The following is a 13,985-nucleotide window of genomic DNA, read 5'->3' as shown; positions in this document are numbered from 1 at the left end:
GGTGAAAAGTTGACAAATAATTTAGAAATTCATATACAAATTTTATTGTTTTTTTTTGTGTGAAAAATTTACAAATAATTTAGAAATTCATATATTTTAAAAATATCATGAATACTCGTTTGCAAATAAGTCACGACAGCTGCACAAAATTTGAAAGATGGCAGCGACGTTAGAACCCACTCTACAAAGTAAGGTCTGCCCCGTTTATGTTGGACTATTAATCTCTTTCAGGTTGGCTCACCAGAGTCTTTGAAACAAAGTATTTCTATAGGATTCCTCTAATTTGGAGTAGGTATGGAACCGATTCAATATGAAATGATGAAGTCATCGAGTGGGTGTATGTTGTGCTCATGGAGCCCTCGTTGATTTGAATTGAGCCATTCATGTGCGGATTCTAATCACATTTTCTTACTTTTTATTGGGTAAAAGTTAGGTGCTGATGCCTTCCCACTAAATATATAGTAAAGCGTGGTACATGAATGCCAATCTTGGACCCTTATTAACGTTTTGGCTAGGGCAAGAAATGAAGCAATAGGGCCTTAGAAGACTGCCAATATAGTTGCTGAAATTCAGGATCTGATTTGTAAAATTGCCCCCCAACTCAACATATCCTGGTGATACGCGAATGATAGAAGATAGATTGGCCAAAGAGGTGGAAAGGGAGGGCGTAGAAATCATTACTTCACTCCAAAATGAAGCTAATAGGTGGAGTGGGGGTGGGACGTTTTTGACAGGTTGAGAAATGAGCAATGTTGGGGAACAGTTTTACTTCTTTCTAACAATTGATGGAACTGCTTGAAATAACCAATATCATGTTCTCAGGCATGAGAATGCTGTATCTTCAGTAGTGTTGCTACTGAGGGAGTGATTTCTGTTGTTGGGAGGCTTCATCCTTTTGAACTTCTGTTTGGGACTTGTCCTAATTTGGGTACATTAAATAAAGTTGTTATCTTAACGATGTAATTTGGGCACATTCAATAAAAATTCCTTGTTTTGATAATGGAGCTAAAAAACACCTTAATCTTTGTATGTAAATGTCCGGCCACATGTATACATCCTAACAACCAACAGGATACCCACTACCCTGGCCCCCATGTCGAACCCCCAACATCCCGTCCATTAGATTTACGGCCACCACAAGAATCAATGCATCAGGCTATGTTCGGCTATGCTGACTGTTTTTTATGGAAAAACTCTTAACCCTTGTTTTGGCCCATCCACCTATAAAGAGTGAAAATAAGACCCTGTTTTGGTACTATTTGTGGGGGGCGGAGAGGGGGCGAGGGCATTATCGGTTAGTGTCCAATAATTGATGGGGAGATGGGTCACTCATTACCTCAAGCATGAACTAGACCTCAAATGAAAATCCAAGCAGGTAATACTCGTTATATCACGAGGCTAGGGATTCAATTATGGATACACATTGCTGCTTAAATCGTATAGGTGTGGGAGTCGTTTGACAGTCTTCTTTGATTCCAAAATAGTCTCAAACGCTAAACATTCAGTTTTCATGATCGTAAATTGGTTTGCGGAACTATATTTACACAGTTCAGGAGACCAATATATCCAGCCCAGTAATTGTCCTATAAATGTATGGCACAATGCCATTTTTGAAAACATTTAACCACTCTAAACAAAAGATGCATATCAACTTTGGTGGCTATAAATTATTATAAGTCATCATAAAACCACACAAAGAACACAAAAACGAGTTCCAAAATCATTGGACTGCAGGTCATTTATCGGCAACCCTACCCCAGTAATAGTATCAGTTAAAAAAACCTACCCAAAAAAAAAAAAACGCTTTCCTTGGCTCGCCATTCAGTGAATCTCATCTTCCTCATTACCGAAACAATCCAATTCCAGGTTTCCCTGTACATAAGCCAACCACCTGACCAGAGATGCCACACCAAACCAATTGATAGTTCAAAACCGGAGTTGTATCAAAGAAACCCTGGTTGACAGGATGGTGGTTGATTCATAGTTGAAAAGTGCCACGACATTGGGGAATTAACTTTGAGAAGATGCATAGCATGGACCAACAATCATATCATCAGCTTACAACTAGGGGTGCAACTTGGGTTGATATTTTGGGAATTCAGGTTGAGCTTTTTACCATAAAACCGGTTTGCAACCCAAATTGCACCCCTTACAGCCAGCAAGATTGCCATGCCCACAAGCATGAAAAAATTCCTCAGACAAAAGAACCGTCCACCATGATACCCGGCAGCAAGCTCTTTTTTCTCCACGTCAAAAAACCCAAGCCCTCATTGACATCCACATAAGGACGTTAGTCATGGAGGATGATTCCAAAAACCCTAAACAAAAGGCATCTTATAATTATGCACTTCGGAGTTGTAGCGTGCCACTACAATGTACTAATAAGGGCCAATAGGGGGTTGTTGAGCTCCAGACCGACTTCTCTATCACCGGCATTTTACTGGCAAGCCCACCCTCAGAATGGACTGTCAACAACCTCAGCTGCAAGATGATAAAAACGCCGGCCCCTGATGAGCCCCAAAATGAAAAAGCATTCAGATTGTGCTAGGAAAAGGTCGTTTTCATTGTTATATTTAGCATAAGAGAGTGATTTCATTTTAAAGGGAGCCGAATACCAAATTGAAATTGGCTATCATTTCCGAAGGAGAATATGAAAATATTTCAATGTGACAGGGAATATATAGGGTTGTGTGAACGGACACAAACTGACCCAAGCCTGGTAATTATGCTCGTTGTGGCTGTGGATTTCTGAAAGAAGACAGGCACCGTGTACATCAATCACACAAGAAACCAGGTAAACAAGATGAGGTGCTGGAAGTGCCAAGAATTGTGTGCTGCGTAAAAAACAAAAAAAACAAGGCAGGGCAGGCAGATATTAATAAATAGTTTCAGTAAAGGCAGGGCACGGTGACCAGTCATTTAATAGTCCTAAATCATTTAAGGTCGGGGACCTTCAGAAAGAAACAACAGAGCAAAATGTCCAGAGTTAAAAGACTCGGTACAAGGCAAACACTACACGAACACTGAGGAAGCATAAACAGAAACTGAGTACCTGTTAGTGATGTCTGGAAGAAGAATCACATATAGTTATGTATCGAATGCTCAGTTACTAATCAAGGCTAAAAGGGCAAATAAAACCAGATGTCTGTGATTTACACCAGAATTGTAGCCTCAAAACTTCAAGGTCATCGCACTGCTAATTAGTCCATCAATGATCTAAAAAATGCATTCATCAATTGGAGGTTTTTGACAACCAGACACTCAAAAGGTGATGCAGGTGCACTATTAAAGAACGGCCTCTTTTCTTTTCTTTTCCTTTTTGAAAAAGATCATTGATTAACGAGAAAAAGAATACAGGTGCAGATCCATAAACAAAGATACCGTCGACATTAAGCTCAAGAGTGCCTAAAGGAGGGGATTCCCAATGGGGATAATCTTTTAGTTTCATAATTCTACTCATCATATTAGAACTCCAATTTCGAGAATATTGATGGACTGACCAAAAAAATCCTTGGTGGTTAGAACCATGGTTTTAAATTCGGTGAGGACCGAAACCAAAATTCCCGAAATTTAAAATTTTGAACTTCTATTAAAATACTAATTTTTTATTGCGTTAACTAATTTCGAACGAAATTACCAAAATTTCAGCAAAATTTCAAATTTCGGTAATTTCAATCGAAATTTCATCCCCAAAATCCGGGATTTTGTGCGTTAATACCAAATTTCGGCTAAAATTTCGGTTTCGGATAACTCAGAAATTTTAGCCGAAACCGAAATTTAAAACCATGGTTAGAACCCAATTCGAAATATTGAGGCGAATATTTCTAAAAAGTCGATTGAGAAAAAGTCGCTTCTCTTTGGAAGTGCGATTGTTCATTTCCTTCCATATTTTCCAAATCACTACAAACGGAATCATCTTACACCAACAAAATGCCAATTGTGTTGGCATTTTGTCCGGACAGACGAGCTTTGTCAGTAGCATTCATCTTTGGAAAAGAAGTGAAGACGTACAGAAATCAGAAAGCGGAAGATTAGAATATGCCCAAGTTATAGAACGGTAATCTTAGTCCAAAAAACCTATATGTTTCAGTCGGGCTGCTGGCGCACACCCCAACCAATCTAAGTTGGTCTCGTATTTCCTCTCGTTGTACTGCTCTGACCATCCCGTCAGGGCCTTCTCCTTCTCCTCAGCCCGAACCTGCCTAAGGAAGTGGGGGGCATCTGATGGGGATAAAAATAACAGCCCAATCAGGAGTTGCTGCGTGTCCGGGGGTAACATGGTAATTCCACCCCGGATGTGGAAACCCTAGAGAGAATAGCACCCAATTGTGGGCTGCCACATGTGCAGGGGTAATAGGGTAATAACCCTGTGGAAACCCTAATGTAGTTTCCCAAAACCAAGACCTTTGTCTATATAAACTTCCCTATGGTTCAAAGGTAAGGGACCGAAAACCAATATTGCTTTCTCTATTCTTACTTATCTGTTGCTGGTCACTGACTTAAGCATCGGAAGGCCTTCCCAAAAGACAAACTCCGAGTGGTCTTCTGACTGTTTGTTCCTATTCGCAGTCGGTTCTTCATCACTTCCAAGGCCATCTCAGCAGATTCCGGTTCTTGGCCGCAGCATTGGTCAAGGCTGTTTTTTAATGAAATTTCACCATTTCAGAAAAAAAAAATGATTTAAGGAGCACTATTTTGAATAATCTTGGACAACTTAGGGTGTTCTAACTACTGGTTGGACAGATTCAAACTAATGTATTTCAATTAATTGTTTGTTTGTTACCTGAAAGGTATCCTTGTAATTAAATCTATGAACGCATTAGGCATTATGAAGAATATTAAGGCCGGGCTTTCTTTTCTTTTTTATGAATTTGTTCAATATGATGGGTTCCATGACATTGTGCATGGAAATAAAATATGAGAATTTTTAGTGAAACCCTTATACAACACATTGCATGAATCTTATTCCAGAGATAGAAAAACTAGATTAGTTCCCTACAAAGCAATTACCACAAAGAGAACACGAGATAAAAAAGGTCATACATAAAAAACAATGAGAAAAACATTTGATGAGAAATAAATCCATAAATAGCAGAATTCGTTTTGTCTTGTAGCTACAAGGTTCACAAAAAATTCTTGGCTATACAGAGTCTTATGAGTTATGACTCACAAGACATTACATTGATGTTGTTCAGACAGTATTAAATAATTTGTTCATGCCCAATTTTAATCACATCCTCAAAGTCAACGAGCCTGTAGTGATAATTCTTTGCCTCGTGGATGGCTATGAGAAGCTTGCTATGGGGTACTTATAGAAGGCCAGGGATAATACAAAAAATTGAAGCGTGAAAAGTTCAAATACATGTCCATTTGAGGATGATCGAAAAAAGAGTACAGTTCAGACCACAACCATCCCTCGCATCGAAGGCTCTACCAATAAATCACAGATCGCTACACAATGAAAGAAGAGCAGAGAGCTCAGATCACAACCCTTGCTAGCACCATGCATGCAGAGGGTCTATACACTGCCAACATAAGCCAGGAGTTATGAGACACCAAGATACAGAAACTTCCACAGGACATTTGGCCACTAGACACATAATGCAGTTCTCACAACACACAGTGTGTCGGATAGTCCCTTAGACAGGGTCATCATTACCTTGGCCACTTACCACATAATTAATGATATCAATTGTAACAGATTATATTTTTGTTTCTATGAGAAGAACAATGGCAGGAGTTTCGTGCATTGGGCCGCCCTTTTTTTGAATGAGAAGAACAATATCAGGGTTGGAAGACCCAATTATGTGCCTAACAATCACAATCACTCTCCTATTACGGCCTATGATGCCTCTAACATTTCAGGAGATATAACTTTCATCAACAACTAGAGAGACTGACCTCCCGTGAGTGGGAAAGAAAGACTTGGATACAGTCTTGCGCTCATTTTAATAGAAGAAGTTATGTTGACTAGCTCCCTCGGACTCTTCCTTTTTTTTCTAAAAATGGTGGCCAAATGTATTAAAAAAAGACCGAGATGGTCAGATAAGAAAGAGAAAAAAAAAAGAATAACAACATAAAGATACAAGAGAGCTAGAGAGTCCTTGTAAACTCTTGCTCTAGCTAAACCATCCGCTTCTTGATTAGCGGAGCGACGCACATGAAGAAAGACAACCTCCATAGACTTTACCCAATCAAACATTTCATTGAACGGCCTTAATAGAAAGACAACCTCCCTGGGACTCTTCCTTAACAGCCTATAAGATTACAATTCTCATTTTGGATGCCCATTCCAAAGAGATTTTCTAAAAAAAATATTCTAGAGCTAAATGCCACTGCGTCTTTGTCATAAAGAATAGAAATGTTGTGTTGAGCTTTCAAGAAATGTGACAGATAGGCACCAAGGTGTCATCCAGGAGGTTGTCTATATCTGGTTGAAGACGTCAGTTTGCAAGGCATAAATGGATTTCTTACCCTTTACCTTTCCAGATGAGTGGCCCTTGATTAGCAATGAAGAAGAGAGACCATTAAAAAAAGAAAAAAGCAATGAAGAAGAGAGAATAGCTTGAGAAAGCATACCAAGTGGGTCCTAGTAGCTAGAAAAAACATGAACCTGATGGGATAGTTTCCTTAACCCAATCTTTGGTAGTAGGCCGGACCTGCGATTGATTATTGTCCTTAAAAACCTTAAGGGCCCGTTTGGATGCCGAGAAGATTTTGATTTGGATTTCTCACATTTGCAGCCCTTTTTGCACTGTAATTTGGATCGGATCAAATTCTTGGATTTCTAATTCAGCAGCTGACAGTGAAAAAAAACAGATTTCTAAGTTTGCTGTGGAAATAAGAAATTGAAAATCCACAGATCTGGGAGTTTCCCTCACCCTCTTAGCTCCTCAACCTCTCCCCTCCACTAGGAAGTACCCTCTTCCCTCTCAATTTCCCTCTACATGAGCTGCCGGGTCTATTCATTTTGTATTCAAAACTCAATTCCAAATCCAAATACAAAATAGGAGGTATCCAAACGGGCCCTAAAGGCACTTCCAAATGCTTCTCACTTCTGAAAACTTTTATGAACTTAAGAGATATAGCCTGCTGCCACATGTCTTGCTTACCCTTCTCCATTCCAGATGAGATGTCCATTACCAGCAACAAAGAAGAGATAATAGCTATAGAAAGTACATACGGTGGGCCCTTGTAGCTAGAAAAAACACAAACCTGATTGGACTTCTCCAGTTCTCCTTAGCGCACTATCTTTGGTTGTAGTCTTGACTGCTTGAGCTGCAAGTAAGGTGTGTACTTTTGTTGCTCATTAATAAATTTCAGATGCCGGTCCAGGCTCCTAACTATATTGGACCGGCATCCTAACTATATTCTGGGTTTAAAAAAGGAGTGCTCTATCAAACCACGGAGAAATACTCATCTTTGATTAATACTTTTTTTGATGAATACTTCGCCATTCAAAAAAAAAAAAAAATACTAATCTCTGATGAAAACTTTTATAGACCAAAAAGATACAGCCTGCTTCCATAGCACTCGATGCCGCCATATGGAAGTTAAGATCCCAACCTCAAAATGAGTCGGGGAAAGGGAGCAGTATATCAATCTCGTGGTTTTCACAGAGTCATTTCTAAAAGTGTGCCTAATCTCCATAGAACACATTGGAGAATTACTAGGTTTTCCACTGGTCAATAACCTAAGACAACAGATGAAAGTCCTAGGATGAGATAAATTGTTCATACAAGACATTGATTAAACCCTTATAATGTTCTGTTAGAACTTTATATAAGAGATAAACCATCCAATTTGCACTATCAACTAAACCTTAGTCCCACACATGCATATGCCTATCTGCCAATACAAAGGCTGATATGTTCTATCATACCCCTCAAAAACTAATTTACCTACCGAAACTCGATTTTCTTTAGGAAAACCCAGCTAGTCTATCATATCATTTCACTAAAGTCTCATTCATAATTTCCATCCACTCCTTGCAAAGACACGAAGGAGATTGTGGATTTCTTCAGAGACTTTTACTATTTGGAGGGGGAGGGGAATCCTAGACCAAATGGCATGGAGTTTAATACTATTTCTGATAACCACCAAGAGGCATTGGAAATGCCATTCATGGAAGATGAGATATTGGCTGTTCTTTTCTCTATGAGTAGAGATTGATCCCCAAGCGCAGATGATTTCTGTTTAGAGTTTTTTCAGACCTGCTGGGACTCGACGAAAGGTGACATTCTCAGAATCTTCAAGGAATTTTATGATGGCCTCCCATTAAAAAAAACATGGGATTAACGTTTATAGTGCAAGTCCCAAAAGTTAAAAGGGGCTAATAAAGTATCGGACTTCTGACCGATCAGCCAGGTCGGATGTACCAATAAGCTTCTAGCTCAAGTTCTAGCCAACAAACTTAAAAAGGTGATGTGTAACATCATCTCCAGCAACCAATCTGCATTTATTAAGGGGCGCCAAATTCTAGATAATACGTGCCTTTGGGTGGACGACAATTCAGAATAAGATCTTGATGGTAGATCACTTGTGTAACCGAAATATGCTAATCATTGACCATTGACCTCTTTGTATCGAAGCGACAGAGGCTGTCGATCATCTGCTCATGCATTGCAAGTTTGCTAGAGAGGTTTGGGGCAGGATTCTTGTAAAATATGGCATGGTATGGGTGTTCTCCCATGACTGAGCGACCTCCTAGTGTATTGGTATGCTGTGTGGTGGCCCAAAAAAGGGAGGATTTTATGGAGGCTTTCGCTTCTAGCTTCCTTGCGGGCCCTCTAGTCGACGTTTTAAGGATGTGACCACGAGCGCCTTTGTTGTCCATGTGAAAATTGGCTCTTGTTATTTCTTGGGTGAGAACCTCCCATGCTTCAGCTTGTACTCGAGTTTGAATATCAGGCGTTGCTGGAAGGAAGTATGCCTTAAAGCTGATAGGGAGATTCTTATTATCCCTAGATGGTCGCCCCTGGTCTGGACTGGCTTAGGCTCAACTTCGACAGATCCAGCATTGGCAACCCAGGCCCGGCTGGTACTGCAGGTATCCTTAGAGATGAAGATGATGGCACTAGATGGGCTTTCTCTGGGAGTCTAGGCCTATTGGCACAACGGACTCTAACAAGGCAGAAGTGAGTGCTCTTCTACAAGGAATTTGTATTTTTGCTAGGGCAGAACTAGAGCATCTATAGATTGAGGGGGTGACTCTCCTAATTACATAAAATGGATGGATGACTCTCACCCTCCCCGTTAAGGTTTGCAGAGTTTTTTGATGAAATTCAGGACCGGCTGGCCAGATTACCAGTTAGATTCCGTCATTTCAGAAGATCAGCAAATAGTGACGTGGATCGCCTAGCTCGATCAGGGGTCACCCGATCTAGCTTGGGGATTTTTGACTTTCTCCCCCTCACTCTACTTTCCTCGTGTACCCCTTATCTACATCGCTTGTATCTCTCTTTTTCCTCTTTCTGCTGACCTTCTCGATCGGCTGCTTTCTCTTTCTGTCAATAAAATATCACCATCCAAAAAAAAAACAGATATTGATTATAGAAGTAAGAAAAAAATCATACAAAAAATTGATTAAGGCGCATAATCTATGAATGGCGTGCAATGACCAGATGTAAATAGAAATGCATGGCATGTAGAGAGAAGTACTAGACACGATGACAATAACAAAGAATAAGTTAAACAGAAAAAAGACAGAGAAAAGGGTTATATAGAAAATATAAAAAAAGAGTAAAGAAAGAGAAAAGAAGTTGGACTCAAAATGTAGTTTTTATGTCTGACTAAAGATTCATACATGCCCAAACCATAGAATGCAGAAGAAAGACCACTTGAGAGAAAACAATGTGAAGATGATGCATATATTATATGACCACCTAATCAGAGAGACAAATACCTATATTATAGACATAAAAAGTATCTTGCTAGTGGTTAGCAAGAAGACGAAGAAGAAGGAGGAGGAGGAGAAGAAGAAGAAGAAGAAGTCACTACTGATGCTATGTCTAACTCAAAGCTACCACCCTGGAATCTATTTCTTAAAACTGCCACGGATGCCGGGTCGAGGCTTGGAGGACTCAACAGCATGGGTGGCGTGCAAATTAGAGAGCTTGGTGTCGTCGAAGGGGATCTTGGGGTGCTTGGCCTCGTGGTGTATCTCCATTGACTTGATGTCGGGAGCAGTGATCTTGCAGTGGGGACACTCGTACTTGGCATGCCCTCCCTTCTCTATCCCTGAACGGTCAGCCAGCCCCGCCTTCCCGCCCCCTCTATTGGTGGTTGCAGCGTCCACCTTGGCCGATATCTCTTTGGCCGTGTGCTTCTTTGGCTTTGCCTTCCCGGTCATGCTTGTTGTTCGATCACAATCTGCCGAGGATTGGAATTGTGAAAACCCTAATTCCCGAAGTAAAAAAAATAATAATAGACTCAATTTTTTCTGTACAAGGAGAAGAAGAATTAGATGAATAAATCCATCCATAAGCCAACTCGAACCAACCCTAACATAACAAGAAAGACAAAATCCCACCACAAAGAATAAGATGAAGAAATCTGTTATGTGCATAATAATTATGGTGTGGGTGTTAGTTGTGGGAATGTGTTTTTAGAGTTATGGGTGTTAGTTATGGTGTATGTGTTAAGTAGTGGGTGTTAGTTATTTGTGATGTGCCTTGTTAGTGGGTAAGTGTGCTTGTGATGTGGCACTCTATCTTGTATTTATGTAGTAGTAATCTAATGAAAGAAAAAAAAGAAGAGAAGATAATTTACAGCAAAGGAAAACCAACCCGATCAATAACAAGCCAACCCGATCCCCCTTCCAAAAAAGGAAAACCAATAGATCAATCCAACCCTAACATAAGATAGAAGAAAGCAAGTATAAAAGATCTCCTATTGAATTGCCGTTTTTCATGCGCAATAAAGATCATCTGTAATCAACAAAGGGGCACTGGAAGAGGATAGACTGCTTACCCGAAAGAGAGAAAATCGAGAGAGACGGACGGGGATCCCTTCTTTTACTTCCAACCGACAGCGTTTCGAAAGCCGCAAGGAAACAAACCCTCACCCTACAGCTACAACATCTCTTAATATATCATATATTAGAGAAAAATTATATATTCGCCCCCCTCATTTTACTTGGGTCAGCACCCTAATAGAGACTCTAGAGTCTAGAAGGGCTGTCCCAAGTAACCCATTACGGGGCGAATATATCACTTCGCTTTATCGCAAGCAGAACTAGAAAAAGAAATTTTTATTTTTATTTTTATTTTTTTTTAAGGAAAACGATATGGTAACCGACGGGAGAAACCAACAATGAGAATCTGTCACGTGTGGAACAAAAATCACATCTTCAATGGTTTTCTTAAATCAAAGGATTCGCTGTACCTGTACATCACTTGTTCTCTCTCTCCCTTGGCCTTGCTCATTTGTAAAACCGGTTTCCCTGGCACTGGTCCTTTTGTGAGTTTTTATATGGTGCCCAACCGTCAAGTACAATGAAAGCAATACCTTCAAGTAAGAGCAGCTTCTCTTTTTTTTTTTCTTTTTTTTTTAAGAGGATGTTGTTGGATCAAATTTCAAGGGTGGTACATTTGAGGTACCACCTTCACCAGACTTGACGGTCGCCCACCGTTTAATTTCTCCCTTTTTGTTACTATTGGGATTTGAGGGATGCTAAACACACAGGAGCCCTTGTAGAAACCGGCTATATGGGCTCCTCAACTGGATTCTCGTTATTTCCTTTTACGGTTATCAGTGCCATTAAAATGCACTCAGGTGACCTGGATCCAATGGAGGAGTCCTCCTAGCCGGTTTCTACACTGGCTCCTATGAGTTTAGCATTCTCAGGATTTAGCATTCTCCTCTTTTCTCTCGTTCCTCGGAGCCAGGAAATTTGCCCGGGGGAGGGGAGCAGAGTAGGTTTGCTATATAATAATTGTTAAGTTAAAAAATAAAAAGACGACAAATTTAGCAGCTTGTCTCTTGTGAAAAAACGAGGAGCCACAAAATGAACTGATAAAACTAGAGAAATGTTATCAGCACAATCATATTTTAATATTTGCACAGATACATCTGTCATTTCTTCTTTGATTAGCTCATGAGAACTTTTTGGGAAATGTAATAACCTTTTGACAGCTCTTTAAATACTAAAACACAAGATGGTTTGTGAAAATGTCAAAATATGGTTGTGTTGTTATCATTTCTCAAAAACTATTGTTCATATTTGAGTCATGAAACACTATGGCTGGGTCCATTTATATGATAGTATTATATCAATTATCAAATACTCCTAGAAAGTACTATATGATAGATGTAGAGAGTATTATATCAAATAGTCTTGAGTAGACCACAATCTAGGTACTTTCTAATGCAAGGGCATAGTGGAAGCTTTGATGAAAAATTAATGCTGAGGCGTAACATAAGCTCTGATACTAAAATGATGCGAGCATGTGATGAGGAACAGGGAAGGAAAAGGGAGAAAATGTTTTTAGGCAAAATCATGCGCAAGCCAAATCCGACACTCAAGGACATTCCAGGTATTGAAGGTGCATGTTGCTCATGCAAGGGTGAGATAAAGGAGATCTCCGACGGACGTGACCGTCGGTGTATATACCAAAAAATGTCAGTATATGATGCACCGACGGTTTCATGGACTGTTGCCAATTCAACTGTGCCTAAAGGTGTTTCATGGACGTTTCTAGAACTCTGAAGTCATGGCCGGGTCACCATGTGGACGAAACTGTTACTGGCGGGAGTTACAGTCTTTTCCTTCTTGGTGTGCGGGGAGCAGGGGAGGGTGGTAAAAATAATTCATTGAATTTCTTTTTCTTTCCTTTCTTTATCTTCTCTCCATTTTTACCTTTCATTTGTGTGCATTAATTTCTAGCTTTAGTTTGAAAGAGCTGAAAACCCCAAAAAAGAAGAGCTTAAGCAAGAAACAATTGGGTTCTGTTTCCTAGTATTTTTGTTTGGAGACTTTTCCAAGAAAAAATAGTATCCTAATTCTCCCCTTGACACCCCACCAACCCCACAAATCCTACGCTGACGCCTATGCGTCATAGAAAAAGGACAACACCTAGGAATCAACAACACGAAAATTTTGTTATAAATAACCCCTTCTCCTTATCAGGACCGGGACTAACAAGAATGGTGGGGACAACAAACATCCATTTCATTCATATTTTGGATACCGTATTACCATCGAAGAACACTATTTCCATTCATATTTTAGATTAAGCAAACAAAGAATGTGCCATGCATCACAGTTTGTATATTGGGGAACTGTCACCACTAAGGCCGGCCTATATTTGAACGTAACACAATCAATTAAGAGTAAGTAGAAATTGGAATATAAAACATAAATAACCTAAGCCAAATGAGTACTCTAATGTGGCTAAGTCCTATTCATGGAGTTGGAATTAAATTTGATTGAATTGGTTAAAACATACCTTTGCTTCTGTATCATCGAAGCGCTGGGTAAGCCGGATAGCAATTTCTTCGGTTTTTGGAGGAGAATACTTCAAGTGGTATATCCTTCCAGCAACAGGATCTAGCCTTCTACCAACCACTCTCTCAACAAGTATATCTTTAGGGACCTGTAAGAACAAAATGACCATATAAATAAGGGATCTAGCCTTCTACTAACCACTCTCTCTTAATTGACAATTAAAAAATAAGGGACAGACAATTTTCTACTTCAGAATATCAATGCAATCAAAATCAAATCAGAAGCTTTGGATATACCATTGGAGATATTGTTGAAAAAAATATTAAGAAGCTTGCCAGCAAAATTTGATCATGTTGTGGCCACTACAGAAGAATCCAAAGATTTGTCCAAACTCACTCTATAGTCTCTATGAGCTCATGGGATCACTTGTAGCCCATGAACAAAGAATGAATAGGTTTGCAAGACAATCCATTGAGTAGGCCTTTCAGTCAAAACTCAACATGCAGAGAGAAGGAATGGAGAAAAAGAAACAGAAAAT

At 39.7% G+C, this 13,985-nt stretch overlaps 1 protein-coding gene and 1 long non-coding RNA gene across 3 annotated transcripts; both read right to left on the bottom strand.

The window, feature by feature from the left end:
• Positions 1-1,697: 1,697 nt before the first annotated feature.
• On the bottom strand, positions 1,698-3,382 carry LOC143876963 (uncharacterized). The gene is made up of 3 exons (XR_013250496.1): positions 3,053-3,382; positions 2,711-2,834; positions 1,698-2,507 (listed from the first exon to the last, which is right to left on the bottom strand). It is a non-coding gene; the product is annotated as an uncharacterized LOC143876963 (long non-coding RNA).
• Positions 3,383-9,761: 6,379 nt separating this feature from the next.
• LOC143876962 (protein METHYLENE BLUE SENSITIVITY 1-like) lies at positions 9,762-11,130 on the bottom strand. 2 transcript variants are annotated; one of them, XM_077378639.1, is made up of 3 exons: positions 10,972-11,076; positions 10,788-10,852; positions 9,762-10,371 (listed from the first exon to the last, which is right to left on the bottom strand). In XM_077378639.1, the coding sequence occupies exon 3, from the start codon at positions 10,349-10,351 to the stop codon at positions 10,037-10,039; it is 315 nt and encodes a 104-aa protein (XP_077234754.1). In that variant the 5' UTR covers positions 10,352-10,371; positions 10,788-10,852; positions 10,972-11,076; the 3' UTR covers positions 9,762-10,036. The 2 variants fall into 2 exon arrangements, with proteins under 2 accessions (XP_077234754.1, XP_077234753.1); XM_077378638.1 differs by lacking the exon at positions 10,788-10,852 and having other exon boundaries at positions 10,972-11,130.
• Between the last annotated feature and the right edge of the window lie 2,855 nt (positions 11,131-13,985).

This window comes from Tasmannia lanceolata, unplaced genomic scaffold (genome assembly GCF_043159265.1).
Source record: "Tasmannia lanceolata isolate RefF3 unplaced genomic scaffold, GAP_Taslan_0.1 ptg000005l, whole genome shotgun sequence".
NCBI lineage: Eukaryota > Viridiplantae > Streptophyta > Magnoliopsida > Canellales > Winteraceae > Tasmannia > Tasmannia lanceolata.
The sequence above is the reverse complement of the archived record's forward strand: the minus strand, read 5'-3'. Positions and strand labels throughout refer to the sequence as shown.